General features: G+C 37.0%; 1 protein-coding gene across 2 annotated transcripts in view; it reads right to left on the minus strand.

Annotated features, from left to right (window-relative positions):
* Positions 1-23,780, minus strand: part of AOAH (acyloxyacyl hydrolase) — a 76,173-nt gene extending 52,393 nt beyond the window's left edge. For both annotated transcript variants that reach the window (XR_011920912.1, XM_072412193.1), the window contains exons 1-4: positions 23,368-23,780; positions 7,602-7,697; positions 5,295-5,361; positions 4,325-4,424 (exon numbers count right to left, since the gene is read on the minus strand). Coding sequence is in view for 1 of the 2 variants with exons in the window: in XM_072412193.1 (XP_072268294.1) it covers positions 4,325-4,424; positions 5,295-5,361; positions 7,602-7,697; positions 23,368-23,518 (414 nt within the window). In the remaining variant the exon portion in view is untranslated. The remainder of the gene's footprint in view (positions 1-4,324; positions 4,425-5,294; positions 5,362-7,601; positions 7,698-23,367) is intronic.
* Between the last annotated feature and the right edge of the window lie 982 nt (positions 23,781-24,762).

Genomic DNA, 24,762 nt, shown 5'->3' on the forward strand with positions numbered 1-24,762 from the left:
TAGGTTTCACATTTGGAAGTACTAAAATTTGGAACAACAATCAGAAGGTCAGAATGAGAAAGCACAAGAATATTCTCTTTCTTATTCCTTTGTGATTTACAATTTTAATTGTCAACATGTAATTTTCATCAGATATCATTTTATGTGGGCTTTGTAGTATTTTTGATGCAGATTTCAAATTTGTGTTCAGTTTTTCTCTAGTACATCTAGTTTTTGTGATGTGGCTAATTATATATTGTGTGAAACTTGTTATAAATAGCCTTAACATATATAAAACATTTGACAACAGTTTTGTATTTTTAAGGTTAGAGACCACACTAACTGCAATTGATTTCATTTGTCATCATGCCTGGAAATTGCCTTAATGATCCATACAGTTTCTGTTATGTGTGTGGTTCATTCACGATAAAAGCACAACGTCGCCAAATTACCACAGAACTTAAAAAGATATACATATTATATTTTGGCTGTCCACTTGGTGACCGGGATAAATCTTGGGCTCCACATGTCATCTGTACTCGTTGTTCCAACGGACTGGCTAAATCGGCGTAAAGCAGCAATGCCATTTGCATTCCCGATGGTGTGGAGAGAACTGCGAGACCATCTAATCGACTGCTTTTTTTTGCTGCTTCAACAAAAGTGGATTCTCAGGTAAAACTAAGAACAAAACTGTATATTCCAGCCTTGATTCTGCTATTAGGCCTGTTCCCCATGATGATTCATTGCCAGGTCCGGTACCGCCACATGATGGACTTTCTTCTGTAGAAGGTGATGAGGAATGCACTGGAGTTGCAGCCAGTTACAACCCCAAATCATCTGATCCTGACTACTTGGTCGATGAAGAATCAGAACCAGAGACCTTTACACAAGCAGAGCTGAATGATCTGGTTCGTAATTGAAATCTCTCCAAATACAACCCAGAACTTCTTGCTTCAAGACTTAAACAGAAGCACTTGCTTGCAAAGGGTATAACTGTAACTCACTACAGAAAACAAAATCGACAATGTTCTTCACTAGTGATTGCTCACTGTGCTACTGTCATGATATAAATGCATGCTTTAACAGTTTGTCATAAGAGCATGTTCCATCTGAATGGAGTATCTTCATTGATTCCTCTAAAAGAAGCTTAAAAACAGTCTCACTGCATAATAGTAATTCCAAACCAAATTTACAGATTGCCCGATCGATTAACCTAAAGCAGTCCTATGACAACATGAAGTTACTACTTGAAGCAATCCAGTATAAAACACACCAGTGAAACATCTGTGGGGATCTAAAGGTCATTGGCTTTCTAATGGGAATGCAGGGAGGATTCACAAAATATTGCTGTTTCCTATGCCTGTGGGACAGCGGATCTATGGTAGACCAATATGTCAAGCGTGATTGGCTACCAAGAGATACCTATAGGCCCGGAACAAGTAGTGTCAAGTTTCTGCCTCTAGTTGATCGGCATAAAATATTTCTGCCACCTTTCCATATCAAGTTAGGTTTGATGAAGAACCTTGTAAAGGCCATGGGTAAATAAAGCTCCATGGGTTTTCAGTACCTTGTTGAGAAGTTTCCAAACATAAGCACTGCAAAAATAAAGGAAGGGATATTTATAGGGCCACAGACCAAGTCTGTTCTGCAGGATGATGTTTTCAAACAATCTCTCTTAGTAGCTGAGCTAGAAGCTTGGGATGCATTTAAGTGTGAAAATTTCCTGGGCAACCATAAGTCTCCTGCATACAAGGAAGGAGTTCAGAATCTACTTGATTCATACCTAAAACTAGGTTGTGGCATGTCATTAAAAATACGTTTCTTGCACTCACATCTAGAAATCTTCTCAGAAAATCTTGGTATGGTGAGTGACGAACAAGGAGAATGTTTTTACCAGGACATTCAGGTAATGGAGCACCGCTACCAAGGTTTCTGGAATGAAAGTATGCTGGCTGGATGCTGTACCGCGACAATCCAGACAAAGAGTACACAAGAAAATTCTACTTTAAGCATTTCTGAAGAAACAATGGTACCTGACTGACACTGTTCAGTAGATCTATACCACAGTGTGCCTTATTTTACTTCACCCTGAAGATGTATTATCTTCACTTCAATGGTACTTATGTTTTAGTACAAAATACATGCATGTACAATGTTAACCATAATAGTACTTATAATGCAGGAAATGTACGTGTTAGGGAAAAACTGAAAGCAGATCTGAAACTTGTTAAAAAATTATTTAGAAAAGTTTGCTGTGGTTTATGATGATTATCAAAACTATACAAATTCATACAACTAACTATAAAAAAACTATACACTATGCATACAAATTTCTCTCAAGAGAAATAATATCCACAGTTTGGTATGATTCTATACAACCCAAAATCATAAACCACTATGGTGCACTTTTTTTTCAGGGTAGCATTATTGTACTACTTTATGTAATGCTTTTCTGCCATCTGTCTTGATAACATGTACAAACAAATGTGTGGGTCAGCATTTTAATTACAGGTAGTCCCCGGGTTACATACGAGATAGGGACTGTAGGTTTGTTGCTAAGTTGAATTTGTATGTAAGTCGGAACAGGTACAATATTTTAATAATTGCCATTAGGACAGAAGTTTGTCCCAACATATTATTAGACAACATAGTGTCAATTACTATGTAAATCCTCACTGTAAGTTAATCACAAACAAAGCAAAAAAAAAAATCTTTATGGAGTCTAGACATTCATTAACTTCTGAAGCAAGCTGTGCTTTGCAAAAAGAAACAACTGCAGAGTTTGTCTTGGTCATTAAAGAGTTACAAGAGGCTGCAGAAGAGCTCAACCCACTAAGATCAACCACAACCTCAGCTATGTTTAGCAAAAGATTTCTTCTGCAAGTCATGCAAATTGCCCCTCCCCCCTTCAAGCCTCCATTCTGCACAGGAGCGAGCAGGGAAACCTGGGGACTACTTGTACTCCTTTAAAAAGCTAAGTAAAAATAAATAAATAAAGACTAACTATACAAAAAAACATGTTTTCATGGGCATAAAAGGCAGCATATGCATAGGCATTTATTATCGGAAACTTTTTCAGGGACACAGAATATGAAACTGTGTACACATGCTGGCTTTGGTCACAGAAGCCATAGCTACATGCACATGTAATACCTTTGGATGAATCTGCACAATACTTACATTGCTATTGATGATTGTTTTGTTTTAGTTGGCTGGATATCCATAGTAAGAGCTATTACACACACTGCTGCCAGCTTTGCGTTTGACCAGTGTAATTGATTTACCCATTGGTATTTACTCCCTTGGATGGCCAATTACATCTTCCTTCCTTGCTACCCACTGCCCAAATCATTGGGTGGGAAGGTGTCACTGTGGCAGGTATAGTGCCTCTTACATTGCTGGTCAGTGCGAAGGCTGCCACCATTACAGATGGTCGCAAAGATCAATGGTGTCTGGTAAATTGACCTGAGTGGCACGTAATGCTCATTGTTGAAGGAACCCTTAGCAACCTCTAGAGGAACCCCAGGGTTCCATAAAACTCTGGTTGAGAAACACTGCCCTGGATGGTACTGGCCAAAAAAGTAGTCTTGCAAAAAATATAAAGTCTATCTAAAGCCCAGAAATAGTAATATATTGAAGGAATGCAGTCATTAGATGAGGTGACTGCATTCGCTTAAACAGATAATATTATTTCGGGAGAAGTAGCATTACCACTATGACTGGACTACAGAACACCCAAGCCTCTCTCCTTATATCCAAAATGTTGCAGTGAAAAATTCTCTAGACCAGTGGTCCCCAACCTTTTGCAGCTTACTGACCACTGAATCTACGGACTCCGGACCGCGCATTCCACCTGAGTGATGTCATAATGCTGGAACCCGCTCACTCTCCCATTGCAGATCTGAGCCTGTGTCCAGGGACACAATCACCTTGAGTCTGCGATGCGTATGGGGGACATGGTCTGCGGTTCTGGCTGTACGCCCCCCCCAAGTGGGGTCCTTCTCCTGACCCTGCTGGGGGGGTGCACCGCCAAGAGCCTTGGACCACCACTTGTCTCTGTGCTCTCGTGGCCCACCTGTCAGAAAGCCCGGACCGGAGGTTAGGGACCCCTACTCTAGACCACTAGAGGTGAAATGAGCTGGTATATTAACACTGCTTGAGATTTCATTACAGCAGAGGAAAAATAAATCACAAGCTCAAAAAAAATCTAGTATTTTTCAGACATTTTTTGCAGTTACCAAACACCTATAACATATACATTACAAGTAAAAGAAGTTTGAAATATACATTACAAATAAAAGAAGTTCATCGGTAGGATAGACATAAACTTTAAGCAATGCCTTACCTTTGGTTCTTTATACAGATGACAAAGTGGTTGATGTGAGTCACTTTTACATAATTTTATAGTATGACAAATTACATCAGCATTCAGCCTGTAATTTAACCTGAAAACAAGATTAATACAGACAAATGTTTTACAAAATAATCTGTGCTTTTGAATTTATGACAGCTGGTTTAAGAATACACATTATGATCTATGGCAGATGGCATTTCCAAGAACATTTTACAATTAGGAAAACACAAATACAGTTAAAAAACTGACACATGAAACTGCCACTCTTCTAAAATAATAATAATATATTTTAATAAAAAATGATAACAATAATAATAATAATGTGTTTTACAGCAAGGACACTTACACTAACGTTTGTGTTACAATAAAATAGCAAAATACTAAGGTCAACAATTTTAACATTCAGGTTTTTACTGGTTATTACCAAAAGAGCCTAATAATGTTATTTGCTGTGATCTGCCTAAAAAACAAAGGCAAAGATTAGTCATGGACAAATATGGCCTTCCAGGCCAGGGCTGATGATGTGGAAAATACCCCTTACAGTATTGGGCAGAATAGCACCTCTACTGACAGTGACAAGTATAGTTGTTTGTAATGCAATTGGCTCTTCCATGTAGCACTTGCCTTGGGACCATGCTGGATATTCAAATAACAACAGCTCAAGGAAACCCTGGCAAACTGGGGACCCTAGGGTTCAACAAAATCCCGGACTGACAATGCATGGTTTGGAGTGTAATTAGCAAATTCTGCACACAGGTAAAAAATAGCATGTTTCCAGTTGGGTTTACATCCACAAAGTATGCTGCAAACATTCATCTGTTGTGGTGCCATTTATATTGTATTGCACCCTAATGCACCCTTCTGTGGATCATTGGTGGGGCATTACTATGTACAGCATGTACCATGTGTTGTGGTGAAAAGGTTTTAGGTACTTAGCATTACATAATAAGGAAACACTTACAGTCTGACTATTTCGGGTCCAAAAAGATCAACAATTAATAAGCAGACTCCTCTTAAACCTTCTTTTTCTGAAAATAAAATTAAAACAAAAATAGCTCATAAAGAAGAACTGAGAAATTGAGAATTATTATTTTGTCTTGAACAAAGATTTTCAGGGCTTGAAATGGTGATTAAAGTACTTACCAGACAAAATCTGATTGTTCACATGGGAATTATTTTTCTGTTACAAGCAATGATAATTGAATGATCTTTCTTTTGCTCATATGCAAATTTGATAGATGATTTTTATGAAACAAGCACACAAAGAAAATCACCCTGTACACTATAGTGGGGAAGAATGGAAATTCATCCAAGTATTTTCACCCTGGTCAAGTAGCTTTTAAACCAAGATGATGTATTAGGGCAAAACCAAATCAAAACCCACCAACAATTGATTAAATTATTAAATGGTTGGGGTTGCACGTACATTTCTCATGCATTGATTACATGGCCTGTAGGAACTACATAATTCTACATGCAGTTGGGAGTTGCTTAGGGCCAGGTGTCAGATGAAGCCTTATGTGTATGAAAAGGGAAAGTAGGAATTCTAATAGAAATCAGTATTGGACAGAATACCTGCTTCATAACTAAATGTGCCAGCACACTGCACTACAGCTTTTTTCCTCTCATCGCTGTATTTAACAGGTGGTGTGGTTAATCATATTTGTCCATGAGACACCGATATTAGAAAAAAAAAAATTTTTAGATATCACACTGTAATTGCCAGCATTTTTAAATTTCAGTAAAAACCATGGGGTTGATTTACTAAAGGAATGTAGGATAAATTAGCAAAGTAAATTATCTTTATAAATATTTTACTCAGATTGGTAATTGAGATGAGGTTCTGCTGCCCATTTATGAGCAAAGAAAAGTTCTGTTTTTAAGCTTTCCTTGCTTGTGATTTGGTATTGTTGGCAAGGTGAAGCACTCTTGCAAGTTGATAATTCACAATAGTAAGTGAACAGCCTAAACTATTATATATAATCAGGCCGATAAGTCTGCATAAAAGGGGGGGGGGGGGGGGGTTGTAGTTCACAGGGAGTAGGTGGTAAGCATTTGTAAGACCTGTTAACAGAAAACCAAACACTTTATGATTAGCTTCATAATTTGGACTTTTAAGGCAGTTACAACAATTGGTATGAGTATATTCAAAATATATCCATTTATTTAAAATCATATTAAAATATATCAAACATTATCATCCGCTTCCTCAGGAGATACCGTGTTTCCCCCGATGATAAGCCACCCCCCTATTTTTGCCCAAAACGTTAAAATAAGCGACCCCCCGGGTGGTACGGTGGGTAACTGTGTGCCTCTGTGTGACTCCGTCGGTGCTGGCTGCAGTGCAGAGCGAAACAGAAAGTGACTACAAAAGCCCGCGCCCGCGCCTCCGCGCCAGGAAGGACAAGCAAGTTGCTGATCCCTGCCCTAACGAAGCCTGTTACCTGGCCGTAGAACCCCAAAAAAAGTGAGTCAGTGAACAGAAGGGGATAATGATAGGCACAGAGTGAACAGAAGGGGACAATGAATGGCACAGAGTGAACAGAAGGGGACAATGAATGGCACAGAGTGAACAGAAGGGGACAATGAATGGCACAGAGTGATCAGAAGGGGACAATGAATGGCACATGAATGATCAAAAGGGGACAATGAATGGCACAGAGTGATCAGAAGGGGACAATAAATGGCACATGAGTGATCATGAGTGATTTTCAACAATAAATGTGTACTGTAGTCTTCTTCATGGAAAAATAAGACATCCCCCTGAAAATAGGACCTAGGGCATATTTTGGCATTTCAAAAAATAATAGACAGTGCCTTATCATCGGGAAACAGGGTATATACACCAGATATAGGGGAATTGCAGGATCATCAAACAGTCCACTTTATAAAATATCACATCTTTCAGTAATGGATTCTACTTCCAATCTATGATGAAGCCAATATAGGCTGAAAGCCAAACTGTTTACTTCCCTGAGAATAGCCAGTTGTGATCCTCTTTATGTATCTGTAAAGCTTTATTTATTTATTTGTTAATTTTCTGAAGTGCATGGCCACCAAGAATACCAAAGGCCAGAAATTTAACGGGAGCCAAACTGGTTAAAAAATGAATATAGGAATTGTTTGTGGATAGATCAGAAAAGTTGATAAAAATTTATACTATAAATATGCTATATAGTATATCTATATATATAAATGTATGTCGTTATAATTAAATCAGGTATAATCTCGTACCACCAAAGAATTATATAATTTTAACATTCCATACCTGGAAGGTAGCTACACAATAATTCCATAGCCCTTTCTGTCGAGCTGTTATGAACTTGAGCAAGCTGTTCCACAATAGACACTATAAGGACACAACCTGGGCACAAAAAACAAAAATATTTTTATTTTTTTAAAAAAAAATGATTATTGAACTTGGCATAACAAATAATATTTACTTTCAGTATTACAATATTATTAAACTATATTAATAAGATCATTTTCAAAGAAAAAGTAAAATGAGTGAACTTTTAGTGCAATCTATAAAATATTACACTTGAGTCAGATAATTCAATACCTTTATCTGAACTCAAAGTAATACCACAACCAGATTACACACATATATGAAGTGTGGGTCTACATCCTCTTGCTATTTAGCTTTCCAGCAGCATCAGAAAAAACAGCTTTGGCAAGTGGCAACTATTTTTTTCTTTTCCATTTTGGAGATTTTGAAGACTGGAGAGATATTGTGAATGAAGGGTGTCAAGGACACCTCCAATGACAGTATTATTAATGACAGGGTGAGGTCACTATGTTGCCTTGAGAAAGGGACCCTTTACGCCATCAAAACATTGGCTTTTCAACATGTTGTGACAGCGCCTTTATATTAAAGAATCCTGCACTTTGGTGTGCTAGTGACATTGGGCCTGATTTAATAAAGCTCCCCAAGACTGGAGAAGCCACAATATCATCAGTGAAGCTGGGTGATCCAGCAAACCTGGAATGGATCTGTTCTAGGGTTTAAAACAAATGGCAAATTACTTTTAACAAATTCATTTTCTAATTATTCCTGGTGACATCACTTCACCACTCTCTGATTTTCAAGAGCTGCCCAGTGCCAAAAAGAGGCAAAGTGGACACCTCCTGTAAAGTGACTGTACTAAAAGCATCTGAAAAAGTTTAAAAAATGCATAACATTTACATGAAAGTAATCAGGTGACTGGGGGTCATGGAAATTCTTCTGGAATCTGGTTTTAACTTTCATGTTTGGCTTGATTTTACATTTATCATTAAATAATAATTGCTGAATTTAACCCTGAAACCAGCAGTGTAATCTTATGGGAAGAGTTTAGAAAATAGTAATCTTTTCCATGGCTTATATTTCAAATGAAGCTTGGGGAAATGGGAAGAAAACAGATACTGAACCTTAGCCTGATTAAATATTTCATGTGAACACTGGCCAAAAGCGACACCAACTCTTAGTAAATAACCATGAGCATTACTAATGTACAGTGGCTTTACAAAAGTGTTTTCCATTCATTTGCTACATTTATTACCCTTATCTAATAAGCTGTATGAAGGAATTAAATTACAAACTTTACTTACCTCAAACACATTTCTGTATATGTTAAATACCAGCATGTTTTTTTTTTTGCTACAGAAAACAAACTTTGAAGAACAGTACATCTAAATCCAAAAACTAAAAAGTTACATCTTCCAGACCATAAATGTGGGTTTACATTATAGTTTGTTTTTTTCAGTCTAAGTATTTGCATGAAAAATGTCTAACGATTTTGCAAAAAAATCTTGAGCCCTTGTATCTGTACCTGCATAGTGAATTGAAATCTCAATAATGAGTCTGATTATTAAAGCTCTCCAATCCTGGAGAAGATACACTTTCAACTGTGAACCTGGGCAACTTAGCAAACCTGGAATGGATATCTAAAAAATCATTTGCTAATTGTTAGCAAACGTTTTCAATCCTGGATAAGATTCATTCCAGGTTTGCTGGATCACCCAGGTTCAATGATGAAAATGTATCATATCCAGGCTTGGAAAGCTTTATTAAATCAGGCCTATGTTACCACCCTTTCCAGCTATGTTTGGTGAGCTACAAAAACCCCCTTCACTTTACCTAATGGAAATCTTTAGGTGTCTTTAGCCTAAGGAATAATAGACAACATATAACATTTTTGATTTTGGGGTGCAGATCAGCTTGCAGTATGCTTTAGCAATTTCCAGATCCTATAGTATATTAATTAGACAACTGAAATTTCAGATTCATTGATTTGCAAGTGTTCTATGAAGTTACATCAAGTTTATGTTAGATGCCGTGCTTTTCATTCCTCTAACTTGATCTGGACTGAATCCTAACATTTTTAATACATTTGCTTTGATCAAAACGAATGCAATAGTATTCAGAGTGACTGATTTCTACAACAGTCTGTTTCACTGAGAGAAAATATCTCAGACTATAAACATACGAGGGGTGCTGGGAAGTTCCAGGCTTTGCCCCCTTCCAGATAAAATAGAAAAATGAGTGTGGGGGCATATGACAGCCTAATATCCTAGTATGTAACAATATGTGTAATGTGCAAATATCAGGTCTTTGAAAATTCTTAAAACTGTTTTTTCTTTTAGTGAGAAGCTGTGGTGGCATAGGCACAAGCAAGTTTCACGTCGTTGATGTTACAGACCGTCATGAAGTTTTTGTTTTTCCAGGGAAAGTGAGCAAAGGCCATTCACACTGAGATGTCACAAACACTGGGGGAGAAGTGTCCTTCCTACAGCACTGTCAAAACCTGGATATCTCGTTTCAAGACTGGGCATTTCACCGTTGAAGATGAGCCCCGCAGTGAGCGCCCCACAACCTCAACTGACCCGGCAACCTGCGATGCTGTCTATGAGCTGATTATTGAGGACCGGCGAATATCTGCAAAAAAGATAGCCCAGATACTTGACATCTCATGGGAGGGTGTTGGGTTTGTTATCACCACTAACCTAGACATGCGCAAGCTTCCAGCGAAGTGGGTGCTGAAATGTTTGAACAGTGATCAGAAGAGGGAACGAGTTGAAGCATCCAAAGCCGTTTTGGCCCCATTTGAAGCTGCACAGGACTTTTGGCTAGGTTAGTGACTGAGGATGAAACCTGGCTCTACATCTATGATCCTGAAACCAAGGAACAGTCAAAGGAATGGCGTCACAGTGGGTCCCCGTGGCTGCAGAAGTTCCAAACCCAGAAATCGGCCAAAAAAGTCATGGCGTCCGTTTTCTGGGACAAAGATGGTATTCTGTTGGTGGACTACCTACCTCAGGACTCTAGTATCACCCGACAGTATTGTGTTAACTTCCTAGACCAGCTGAAGGAGGCAATTAAGACGAAATGCCATGGAAAGTTAACCAAAGCGATCTTTTTTTTGCAGGACAATGCACCTGCGCACACGTCTAACATTGTGGCTGCCAAATTGTACACCCTGGGTTTCCAATTGGACCATCCCCCCTACTCATCTGACCTGGCCCCTTCAGACTATTATCTGTTCCTGAATTTGAAGAGGCAATGTTTTGAGGACATTTCTGACTCAAGGATTCTGCTGAGAGCTGGTTTGCGGCCCAATCAAAGGACTTTTATTTGAACGGTCTAGAAAGTCTGCAACTATGCTGTACCAAGCGGATCAGTCTTAGGGGGGGAATATGTTGAATAAATGTGTTATTTCATAACTCTGGCTCTCTTCTTTCTGGAAAAAGCCAGGAACTTCTTAGCACCCCCTCGTATATATATATATATATATATATTATTATAATGAATGCAAATTAAACCAGAACTTTCAAAAGATCAAAATCTTAAAGTATTCAGAATAACCTCTGTAGTTTAAAAATTTGCATTTAATTTGGTTTTCAGTATGTTATTAAAGAATAGGTTTTGTATGGCTGACATCAAATGAGGAATGAAATGTGACCAAAAAATAATTCATAAAAGTAAATATTTTAATAGATCATGTGGCTAAGAACTCTTTAAATGTACGTGTTTATCCAAGACCCTGTATTTCATGAATAAATTATTAGCTGAAAATTAAAAGTAAACAGCATTCAATAGCTGCATCAGGAAAAAGGGTAAACAAACCAAATAAATGATAGGTCAACAGCCTACTGTTCCTTAATCTTAAAATAATAATATTAATATTTTGCATTATCATCATGTACTATTTCCACATTGTATATAAATCACATTTCATCCACATTGAATTTAAATCACATTTCTTAACAATGATAAACCCAGTAGGTTTAATGGGGTATCAGAATAATAATATTCATAACTGTATAGCTAGAATTTGACAAAAAATTAGAAACTAATAATGAATTAATCTCATGAAAGCCAATTAAAGGAGGATTGCCAAAGCCAGGAGACAATTGCCTCTTCCCCAATGTCCAGAAAAACTTGTTTAACTGTGTTTAAAGCTGTTTTGTGTGAACACGTATGCTTAAAAAATATGATGCCTAATGATGGTTGAGTAATGGTTGGTTGGGAATGAAGGAAGAGTAATCCTGTGGACATTTGGGACAATTTTTGCAACTAATACAGATTGAAGGCAACAGCTGTTAGTCTTCTGAAGTTTAATCTGCTTGTATTTTCCTGTTTTCAGGTTCCCACCTTTTCCCTCTTTAACATAGTAATTATATTTTTGTGCCATAATATATTTATAGTATCATCACCATAAACATCAGGGCTTTACAGCAAACATGATTCCAATTGTTGATGTCCCAAGCAGGATAATGTTGGAGAATGCATTACTGTTTAAGCATTTGCAACTTATATCTATGTAATTATGTGGAAACACTTTAAGAGGTTCCAGAAGAGCCAGTCATTATAGATGAGCTGATCTACAAAGATATAAAGCTGACTGTTCCCAACCCATGGGAAATTATTTGCTTGAGCACATACAATACAAGTGCACATTGGAATTAAGAAATGGGAAACATGGAATGTAAAAGATTCTACTGGTAAGTAATTAAGGCTCAAATCAAGGAACTTTCTCTCAGATGATCACTTTGCTTATAGCATTGTGTGTTCACCATAAATTAACTTACAGTTGTTTTTAGAATAATAGCAATTTATTTTAAAAAAGTAAAGAAAAGCTCAAAATTCCAATAATAGCTTTTTTGTCTATACACACAAATGCATTGGGAACACTACACTTTTCTTTTCCAAATCAAAACATGAAGAAAAAATTATCAAATTTGTGTTATTCATTTACAGAAAGTGAAGAAAAGGGAATCATGGCTTTTCAAAATAATAGCAGTGTGGAGTTCAATTAATGAGGACATTCTGTAAAAAACAAGTGCTCAGCTAAAATTATCTGAAATGTTTTAAAAAGGCAACCAAACCCTGAAAGAAGTAAAAGAAAGTGGGAAAACTAGCAATGGAATGGATAGAAGAATAACCAAAATAACGACTTGATCACCCAGGTTCACTGATGAAAGTGTATCTTCTCCAGCCTTGGAGAGCTTTAATAAATCAGGCCCACTGGATTAAAGCCACAGTTTTTAGTAATGACAGTGAAGCATGGTGGTGCAAGCATCATTATATGAGGATGTTTCCCATACTATGGTGTTGGGCCTGTTTATTGCAAACTAGGGATCATGGATCAGTTTGAATACATTAAAAGGTCATCTTGCCTTATGTTGAAGAGGAAATGCCCTTGAAATGGGTGTTAAAAGAAAACAAAACCAAATTCACGAATAAATGAGCAACATCTGGGTTCCAGACCAACAAGATTGAGACCAATAGAAAGATTGAGACCAATAGAAAACCTGTAGGGTGTCATGCTGTTTCTGGGGGAACACCCATAAATGCAGAAAAATTGTGGACTGAAGCCCAATCATCCTGGGCTGAAATACCTGAAGTGCCAGAAGTTGGTTGACTCCATGCAACACAGATGTACAGCAGTTCTCAGAAACAGTGAATATATAAATACATATTGTTCTGTGATTTAAAGGAAAGGAAAATCTTGAACCATTTTTCGGCTTATACAATGAATGTTTGAGTTTGTAAAGAATAATGCATACACTGCCAATATTTTGAACAGCCTAAAATTCTCTTTTCTTTACTTTCTGTAAAAAAATAACACAAATTTAATACATTTTTCTTCATGTTTTGATTGGGTATAGAAAGTGCATTGTACCGAGCAGTGATGTTTGTAAAGCACTCATTGGTTCAGTTGTACCTGGAAATGATTCCTAAAAACGTTTCCACTGACAATTAGAATGAGATATGGGTTTGTCATTAATCTCCTGCTTACAAGTTCTAGTCAATAGGGTAAGCAACAAAAACAATGACCTGCCCCTCCACCAAGATGGCTGCCTCCACATAAAGACATATAGCAGAACAAGGCATGGTAAGTCAGTAATAAGGAGAAGATTAGAAGTAGGGGGAATCACAGATATAACTAGTGACTAACTAGTCTTTCAGCTGCTTTTTTTCCCTGGCACAGCTTTTACAACACAGGTCCTTTCAAGGATAAGCACAAATAGAAAGGTTCTCCATAGGCATATCTGAATGTGGGGAAATCCTTTTAGGAACATGACTTTATATTATTTCAGGCACACAGAAGTTAAGGGAGACAGAAACAATCTGGCCTTCAATGCCAATTTCAAATGTTTGTTCTTTACCTATGCCATCTCTATAGTGATATTGATAATATTATATTATTATATATTATATTATATTTAATATAATATATTTTATATTTTAAAAAATTACCAGCACTGCATTTAAAATATATATATTAATATAATATATATATATATATATATATATATATATATATACTGCTATATAATTAATATTATTATTACTAATACGCAGTATTTATATAGTGCCAACATATTATGCAGCGCTGTAAGTCCAAAGTCATTTCACTGCTATCCCTCAAAGGGGCCCACAATCTAATGTCCCTACCATAGTCATATTTCTTTAATACAGTCTAAGCTCACTTTTTTGGGGGGGGTAGCCAATTAACCTAACTGCATGTTTTTGGGATGTGGGAGGAAACTGGAGTACCCAGAGGAAACCCACATGGGGAGAACCTGCAAATTCAATGCAGATAGTGTCTTGGCTCAGATTCAAAGCTGGGACCTAGCGCCACAAAGGTCAGAGTGCTAACCACTGAGCTACTGTATTTATTTATTTAAACTACAATCGACAGAGAGGATGGGGTGACATATTGACATACTTGTGCCCCTAGGTCTGTGGCATCCTATTCACCAAGCTCCAGAGGAAGTAATTATTTATTTTAGAGGACAGAATTGTCGCTTCTACTTGTTTTGTCCTGTTTTGGGCTTTGAAGTCTGGCCAAGAAGAGTAACATAATACAATAGTTGCCGTTATTAATTTAGTTAGCAATATTGATGCCAGTGCAGAGGCTGGAAGTGGTGCCTTAATCACCCCTCCCAGCATTGCCTTCCACTCCCAACTGCCATTTCCAACTGCATTGTTTGCTGTTTAGCAGCTAGCTTCCCATCCCGCAGCTTTTTAAGGGTGGCAATAAGGTCTCACCTAACCACCTCCACATACAGGCCCACAACACTGATATTGCTTCTAGCATCCCTACTGTATTTGCCATATAGAATATAGTTAATTGAAACTGTTTGATTATTGCAAATCTTTAGTTATAACCTCATTAAAATGTAGTAACTTTTTCTTTATACTCCTTACATAATATTTAAAATAACTAATAGTGTAACAAACAAAGTAAGACAACTTTAAATTTGTCATACTTAACATGGGTATCCTGTATCAAAGAGTGTTGAGAAATGCTAAATAACATTTATTATGACAAAATTTTGGAAACCACTGCAATCAGTTTCCAGTTATTGATTTTCCAGGCAGTAAGTTTAAATAGAACACAGATTCTGACTGTTTATCACAGCAACAAAAACTGTTCTTTTTAGCTTTTAGTCACCTTTTATTCTCTAGATGGTAACAGAAAACTGGAAATGTCTGACTGTACTTAACACAATCATTAATTTATAATACAAATCTGACTTTCTGCCATAGCTTTAGTGTTCTTGGATCAACATTAACTATTCACTAATTGATTTCACTTGGAGATACTCAGAAAAAAACCCTATTTAGCTCCGCTTTTTAGAAAATGCATTGCAATGCAGACTTGATCACAGTGGGCTGATTTGCTAAAGGAGCTTAGGCTGTTCACTTAGCTAGGAAATGTATCATTCTGCAAGGGATACACTACTTTAGTTTGTACTTTGCAATTGAATTCACTTTGCAAAAAATACCCAAACACATGCAAGAAAAAAAAAACATGAATTATTTCTTTCTGCTTGCACGATAGAATGGTCACGAAAGTTTTCCATGGGTGACAATTATCTACCACGTATTTGCAGCAAGTTAAATTATCTCTGCAGAGTAATAATTTGAAAATGGAATTTCTTTGATTGATTTTTGATCAAATGTCATTCTTGCAGAGAATGTGGATAAATGCTGATGTGTACAAACTGACTTATCAAGATGAAGAAAGCATAAACCTAGCTTTATGCATAGATCATGTGAATGATCAGGAACAGTCCGTCATTTAGGTGGGATGGCAAGGATTGAATTGGATTGGATTGGATTGAAGGTCTGAGAAACAAATCAAAGTTACAGGAATAAGCCATTAGCAATCATACATGGGCAACCAGAAGACGAGTTGCATTCTTGTAAGTTTCAGAAAGCTTTTATATTATAGGACATCTGAAAAATATTTTGGAAGTTAAAAAAACTCTGCAAAGATTTGTGATATTTGTTTGCATATATAGTAATAGTATAGCACACAATTGCTTCCCAGTAATAAGCATATTTTGTTTAATCGAAATGCTACTTTATGGAAGGGCATTCCAGGTAACTACATTTAAATTCAGTACTTTTTCTTGCTCTTGTTACTGCGTGACCCTATGTTCATTCATCAAGCTTACATTTCTCTGAACACATCTTGCCACCTGCAGTTAAAGCATTTTAAACCTTTTTTGTCAATGTGACTCATATCTTCAACATCAGCATGCAATAAAGGACAGAAAATGAATGTTCTATTTTTATGACTTAAAATAATTACCTAGCCATTTAGCAGTAAACTATACGGACATATGGTTGATTATATATATATATATATATATATATATATATATATATATAAAAAAAATATATATATATTATTATTATTATTATTAAACAGGATTTATATAGCACCAACATATTACGCAGCGCTGTACATTAAATAGGGATTGCAAATGACAGACTAATACAGACAGTGATACAGGAGGAGAGGACCCTGCCCCGAAGAGCTTACAATCTAGTAGGTGGGGGAATTTCACACACAAAGGATGTAAGATATGTAGTGTGGGAAGTAGTGATGGTTTCAAATGACAGAAGAAGCCGGGTAGGCAAGTTTGAAAAAATGGGTTTTGAGTGCTCTTTTAAATGAGCAGAAAGTAGGAGCAAGCCGAATAGGACGAGGAAGACCATTCCAGAGAGTTGGAGCAGCTCTAGAAAAGTCTTGTATTCGTGCGTGTGATGAGGTTATGAGTGAGGAAGTCATTAGTAGGTCATTGGAGGAGCGGAGAGAGCGGCAAGGGGAGTATTTTTTAACCATGTCAGAGATGTAAGTGGGACAATAACTGTGTAGGGATTTGAAGGCAAAGCACAGGAGCTTAAATTTGATTCTAAGGTGAAAAGGAAGCCAATGGAGAGAACTACAAAGAGATGTAGCGGAAGAGGAGCGGAGGGAAGGATGGATGAGTCTGGCTGCAGCATTCATAATAGATTGTAGAGGGGAGAGTCGGGTTAGTGGAATACCAGCGAGAAGGATGTTACAGTAGTCCAGACGAGAAATGATAAGAGCATGTACAAGGAGTTTGGTGGTCTCAGGGGACAGGTAGGGGCGGATTTTGGAGATGTTGCGTAGGTGAAAGTGACAGGACCTGGAAATGTTCTGAATATGGGGGGTGAATGAGAGGGCCGAGTCAAAGGTGACACCAAGACAACGTGCCTGAGGGGAGGGCCGAATAACAGTGTTGTTAACAGTTAGATATATGTCAGGGGGGGATTTGGAATTTGAGGGGGGGATGATGATGAGTTCTGTTTTATCCAGGTTGAGTTTCAGGAATCGGTCAGACATCCATGATGAGATGGCCGACAGGCAGCATGAGACCTTATCCAGGACTGAGGGAGACAGGTCAGGGGTTGACAGATAGATTTGGGTGTCATCAGCATACAGATGGTACTGTATGCCAAAGGAGGATATGAGACTACCGATAGAGGAGGTGTATAGAGAAAAGAGAACCGGTCCAAGAACTGACCCTTGGGGGACACCAACAGGGAGGAGAGTGGGTGAGGAGGAGTTACCATTGAAAGAAACTTGAAAGGAGCGGTCAGACAGATAGGAAGCAAACCAAGAGAGAGCAGTGTCACAGATACCAATGGAGCGCATGATTTGTATTAGAAGGGGATGATCAACAGTGTCAAAAGCAGAGGAAAGATCAAGGAGAAGGAGCAGGGAAAAGTTGCCTTGAGACTTAGCTCTGATGAATAAATATATATATTTATTTTCTTTTTTCCATGTATTTGTGACAGTGATAAGCTGATTAAAATAATAAATGCTGTAAATAAGTACAGAACATGTTCTTCGTTTTATTTTAACAAGATGGCCTTTACAAATCTGATGTGCTTTTAGTGGAGCATTTATGCAAGATGTGATTTAAAAACTAAGAATGTTTAAAAGCCTTTGAAGGTTTAGAAAAAAATAGCAATATATTAAAGTGAAACTCTGGGCATGCAACTAGGTACACAGTTGAAATATATTAACTGTTTCTAGATTCTGTGCAATATTTTTTGGGATTTACAGTAAACCAGCATCACTATCGTTGTCATCTGAGAAGCCAGGATGGTGAGAGTATCACAATAGCTGCAAATAAGGAAGTTAATGTACTTTATATGTAGTACAACCTTTATTGTATTAATGAGCAGCAACTTTTTCTGGTGCTAAGTCTCTGCAGATAGATAAAGATGTTGTTCCAAGGCTCAAAAAAATAGAACAAGACAGAAATCATGTTTAAGATATTCCCAAAGGTATACCATGCACAGACCACATGCAACATTATGTTTTATCTTCTGAAAAAAGTTTTTAAATACATACTTAACCCTTGCATCCTCAGATTATTAAGGTGTGAATGCCCAAACAAGATGTAGAAGTATCCATTTGCACCTGGCAGTGTTTTTATACCACCAAGGAGCAACTTTATTTAGGTTGTAAATAAAAAATTGTGCAAATATATGTCAAACCCCCCTCATGTAAAGCTGCCATTCGCACTGACACATGGACCCCATTCCTCCCGCTGACCAACACACTTTTTTTCCCCACTTATCCAGGTGCACCAATACTCCCACTGATACAGGGGGCAACATTCTGTCCACTGACATGTATCATTACTACTACTGACCCCTAAAACAAGGAAATGTATTATTCCCACTAATTTAAAGACATTTTATTTCTAGTGACAACTCTCACAGGGGCATTTGTTACTCCAAAATGACAATGTGGCATGTTGTAACCCCACAGACTAAAATTAGTATGGTATTGAAACACAAAGAAGCATGGTATCTAATTTTGGCTCTAATTTTTCTAAAACCAACCATGGTTTTTTGGCTACTAAGCCATTTTAGGAGGTCAAGAAGGCACACTCGGCCGGACTCTCTCTCCAATCCCTTTCCTCCGCAATGCATACGGAGGAGAGGGAATGTCCCCCTACCTCGGCAGTGGAAGTGCTAACGCAGACTGCAGTAAATAGGGAAGGGAGGCATAAAAAAGAGGCTCAAGAGACGCATGCAGCTCCGGAGCCGCAGGTTGCGACCCCTGCCAGCCTAGATTAGGCCGGGTGGACCGTGGGGAGTTAGGCCGGAACGGACAACTGGCTAGGCCGTATCAGGCCTAAAGGCCCGAGTTTGCCTACCCCTGCTCTATACCATGCAATCACATCACAACACTGGGAGGACTCCGGTCATCTGCAAGATGCCCTCTGACCATCAGCTTCAATACCTCTCATAGGGCAGAAAAATCCTATCATTACAGTTTATGGATTTTATTTATACTTGCATAATGTACATTTCAGGTCACACAAGGATTTTTCGATGCCTGACTCATTTGTAGACAAACAAAGAAGCCTATGTATTCTAACAAGAAAAAAAAACACCCTTTTCACAAAACTGTGCCTCTCCTAACTATGAGCACTTGAAATCAGAACAAAGGCTTTAACCATTTGAGCTCTGATACCTGTTAAGCCCCTAAGGACAAATGTTTGCATTTCTGCTATGGGCCTGTTTATTATACATATATTGCTTTTTAATGGCAATCTTTGTTGTAATTATCTAGCAAATATGATTTGGTTTATACAATTCATAGAAAATATAAAAAGATAGATAAAAATGTGTGTTTAAATAAATATATACTATATCCTGTATACATAAATTCTGTCCCCAAACTTGGACCATTATAAAATACAAAAAAAAATAGTTCCCTTACTAAGAGTTACAAAGTATTTCAAAGGCATTAAAAATGAAGTAAAGAAATGTTGCAATTTTTTCGTACAACAGAAAAAAACAAAGAAAAAGGAAATAAATCATAATATGAAACCTTGAACTAAACAAAAAAGAAAAACAAATCAGGAATATATTGGGAAAAAAGTACATTATTTTATGATTATATCATTTTTATATTCTTATTTTAGAACTCTCATCTGATTTCCTGCCCAGATGATCATCAGAGCATTGCTATGAGCTGAACCATTCTGACTCTACTACATTCTTCTTGAAAATGAAATATACAGAATTTACAAAAAGTGAACTCTCAGGTGTGTATAAGGTGGGTGGGGAGGCATAAAGTTTTCCCCCAACATACTTGGTTGTCACTAAGGCAGGTTTTTAGGGAAAAGGAATGAAGCGTCCTGGCAGAGGATTGACTGTCACCCCACACTATTCAATTTAGAAAAAAACTAAATTATTAGCAGTGCATAGTGATGCAAAATACAACATACATTTGGATAGTAACAGTGAAAGATGTTCCCACAAGGATCCAATATTTTTAGATGACAGGTTAATGATATCTGTTATATTCTATATTGGTAGTGATAATATGCATGTAAGAATAATGTTAAACATCAATTCATCATTAATCTGACACTGCATTTTTTAGTAGTGACTTTTCTGCAGAAACCAGCTCAGTCATATATAATGATGTATATAATGATAGATGATATGAGTAACTGAGTGTCACTACACACATACACACCCACTTTTAAATGAGCAAACGGCTGGCTGCAATGCTACAGGTAATGTTTCCATTAACATTCACGTGACAAGTAGTGAATCAAACCTGTTCACAGATATCCTGAGCAGACACAGGATCCTTCAGCTCAGCAGCAGAAGTATTGTGAATATTTAGGTGTATTTCTAGACAAAGGCTTTTTTTCTACAGATCTCAACAGAACAGAAGGTTAAAGGAAAACTTTTATTAAAAAATATCTAGAAGGGGAATTCCCACTGAATTAGGGAGTTTCCTTTAACTTTTTGTTGCATCTCTATGATGAGATGCATAGGTACATTTCCCCATCAGAAAACAAAAACTTTCCTGTGCTATACAAAACTGTAAAAAAAAAAAACAGTTTAGTTGGTAAACTATAAACAAAAATGCAAACTCTTTTTTGAATAAAAGCAGCACCTACAGTTAAGTTTACTGGCCATCGAATAATGTGGCTTTACCAATATTTTTCCATATAAGAGAAAGTATGGAATGGTTGTAAAAAAAAAATAATGAGTAACATGGATTCATCCATCTTTAAACTAGTCAATCCAGCTTCATTTAGAGGCTTCATTAGACACATAGGTGTCTAATATGCTACTGAATGTTACAAAGGAGCAAATAGTGGAGATTAACAGTTTTAGCACATTTTGTCACGCTTTGTCTTGACAAAAAATGTATAATTTTGGATTATGGTGGCATGCCATGGGAGGTTCACAACTGACAGCTCTGAGTTTTCATGATATATCATTAGACTACACCAGAAAGTGCACATATCTCTAAACTTTCTGAGATATAAAAGAATAAATACACAAAGTGAGTAGGTAAAGGCCTCAACTTTAACATGTCCCCAGTTTCCAGACCATATACACAAAATGTTTGGCTAAACCCAATAATGCATTTGAAAATTTTGGAGCAGTATACTTTTGATGAAGGCCAGGATTGAAAGTTCTGGGCCCCATACTAGGTAAACTTCCTGGGTCCCTCTCCCCGTGTCTACAAGTTCCTGCAATGCAAAGTCAAGCCCTTCTGATTGGGGTCCGATACAGAGGTGCCCTTTGGTTCCCAAAGAAGGCCAGTTGGGAGCTATGAGGACAGCTCAATATGTATGCAAGATTTGTTACATATAAAATTATATATCATTGACACAACCATATACAATAATTTGTAACATTCCTTTCATTTTTTGGGATGAATAGGACCGTTCATTAACCTTCATTTGACAGACAGCAGGAAGCAGCGGATTTTTCAAGTGGTTTTCTGCATGCTCACTGCGATCTAATGTAATATTGTCCCTTCTGTAATAAAACATATTTACAGCACCTGCCTGTTCACAATCTTCTTTTTGTAGTATACTGAGCTGCTCATTCGCAGCTCAATGTAGGATTCTGGGATGTACTGTGTTTCCGCACACAAGAGTTACATCCATATAGCCCAAGAGGAGCGGAAGAAGATGGGGGGGCCTGTGATAAAGTGTGGTCAGGTGAGTATAAATAAAAAATTGTGATTAGGCAATTAAGCTTATTTTATTGCAGTGACATCATCTGTGTCTTCTGCAATAAAGATCAGGCTGATTGCATAGATTCTACTATGTCCTAAACTTAACCCCCCACCATCCAGCTCCTAACCTTAACCTTTCCTGCCTATGGAGATCTGTATTATATAGTACGTACATGGAACTGTATCAGGACAACAAAAAGTAGGAGATGCAGGGCTTCATTCTTTTGATGCATGCACTTTTTAAAGCAGAACTAAACCTTAAAATCAAAAAAACTGTCACAGGCAGATTCTTTGCAGAAGAGACAAGCTATACATGCTATATCTGTTCTACAATAAAATGACTAATTTGCAACACAATCCCAACATATATGATTTATGGGAATGAATTAACTCCAATATGCATGTGAGGAGGTACCAGGTAAGAATATTGAATTAACTCCAATATGCATACGAGGACCAGGTAAGAATAAGCTGGTGAAGGGATGAGGAGAAGTGAGTTTAATTAGGTAACTGCAAACAGGCAGATAAACTTGTTTTATTGCAGGAGAGACGTAGCCTGTCCCTGCTGCAATAAAGAACATACCTGCACTTTTTTATTTTAGGTCTAGTTCTGCTTGAAAGTTACATAATACACTTGACCCACTAAAACTTTTGTGGGAATCCCCCTGTGTTTGCCAGTAATAAAGTTTTTTTTCAATTTCCCTTTTGACCCAAAACTAGAAAAAAAACTGTAACGCTGCAAAGTTTGTAATCATAAAGTGACTGTAAAGTATTGTAATCATAATCAACCGAAAAACCTTCAGGTACCTTTAAATAGAACAATAACTATTGTTCTATTTAAAGGTAACTATTGTTATTTTTAAATAGAACAATTGTTCTATTTAAAAATAACAATAAAAATTGCAAAAGAGACATAGCCTGCCCCTGCTCCATTAAAGGACATACCTGCACATTTTTTTTTTTAATTTTAGGTTTAGTTCTGCTTGAAAGTTACATAATACATTTGACCCACTAAAACTTTTAAGGGAATCCCCCTGTGTTTGTTACTATTAACATTTTTTTTTTTCAATTCCCTTCTTGACCTAAAACTAGAAAAAAACTGTAACGCTGTAAAGTTTGTAATCATAAAGTGACTGTAAAGTATTGTAATCATAATAAACCGTAATAACTTCAGTTACCTTTATATAGAACAATAACAATTGTACATACCTATACAGGAAATGTCTTTAGTGGACACTTGTGATTTCCTCAGGTGCACTTTCTCATGGTGAAACAAAGACTTTGAGCTACTATTTTGTACCAGTAAACTCAGGATCACCAGCAGCAGACCCAGAGAAAGAACTGCTTTCTTTCCATTCATCTTCCTAATGTTTGGCAGTGTAGTCACAAGCTGTGCTGAGGTTGTCAGATGACTGAGAGAAGGAAATGCACACTAAAAATACAGCACAACCTCATAACAAGCTAGTTTCCAAGAAAAAATATAAACCCAGAACTGATTGTTCTTTTTTACGTCTTCAGATAATAGGTAATCTTATATTCTTAGTATGTGAAAGCAGCATGCAAAAAGGAAAAAATACAAGAGGCAAAGACCAGCAAAGCTTCTCTTCCTTTATTACTAAGTGTATATGTGTCACAAGATGACATTATTTTCACACAGTCATACACAGACGGGAAGTTACATGTACAGATTATGTTTATTGATAGTAAGGCGGGGTTGTGGGTAAGACAAGTCACATATAACCACACATAAAACGTACATTTAAACGTATTCATATAGAAAAATAGGGCACAATTATAGTCAGATCAAAATAAACTAATAGAAAAAAATACAAACCTGCAATGCTGTATCTTTAACACTTAAGAAGGTGAAGAAAACAATTATAAATCATATCAATGAAATTATTATTATTATTATTAGGAGTGTAGGATTTTTTTTTAAATATTATGATAGTTACAGTTTTTTTTATCAGTAAATGATTTAGACAATCAAAGATAAGTAAGGATGACAAGACCTGTGAATAGTAAAATAAGCAGAACAGAAAGATATGAGTAAGAGGAACAGGCAGATAGAGAGAGAAGATGAATTGAGGGATGTAGGGAAGATTACATGTCAGGCGTGGAGAGGGTAATAAATATATAACAGGTTTTTATTCTTGTCTGTCCGGGTAGTTCGGTCTAATTTTATATATTAACTGGGTTTTATCACTACAGCTGGGTTTTTTCACTACATTTATTCCCAACAACTAATTAAATCTCATACGTCATGCTAAAAATGTCATTAGCTTGTAATGGGCACATGCACACCAGATGATTGTCGTTCAAGACGTTGTGTTCAAGATCATCTTGAGAGAAAATGTGACATGTATACAGCGATACCCTGAGGTCGCTCATCATACCATTGTGGCAGATTGATCAACAACCGATCAAGAACGATCACTCTACAGCGAAGTGCCATCTCATATCTGACCTGGCAAACTATACGGTTCATAGAATCTTGGTAATTGCTGCTGTAGAGTAATTAAAAATGAATACCTACAGGCATCATCAACTCCTGTTTGAATGATCACATGCAGCTTAGTGTAATAGTTTTTGCCATGGTATTCT

Source organism: Pyxicephalus adspersus, chromosome 5 (genome assembly GCF_032062135.1).
Source record: "Pyxicephalus adspersus chromosome 5, UCB_Pads_2.0, whole genome shotgun sequence".
NCBI lineage: Eukaryota > Metazoa > Chordata > Amphibia > Anura > Pyxicephalidae > Pyxicephalus > Pyxicephalus adspersus.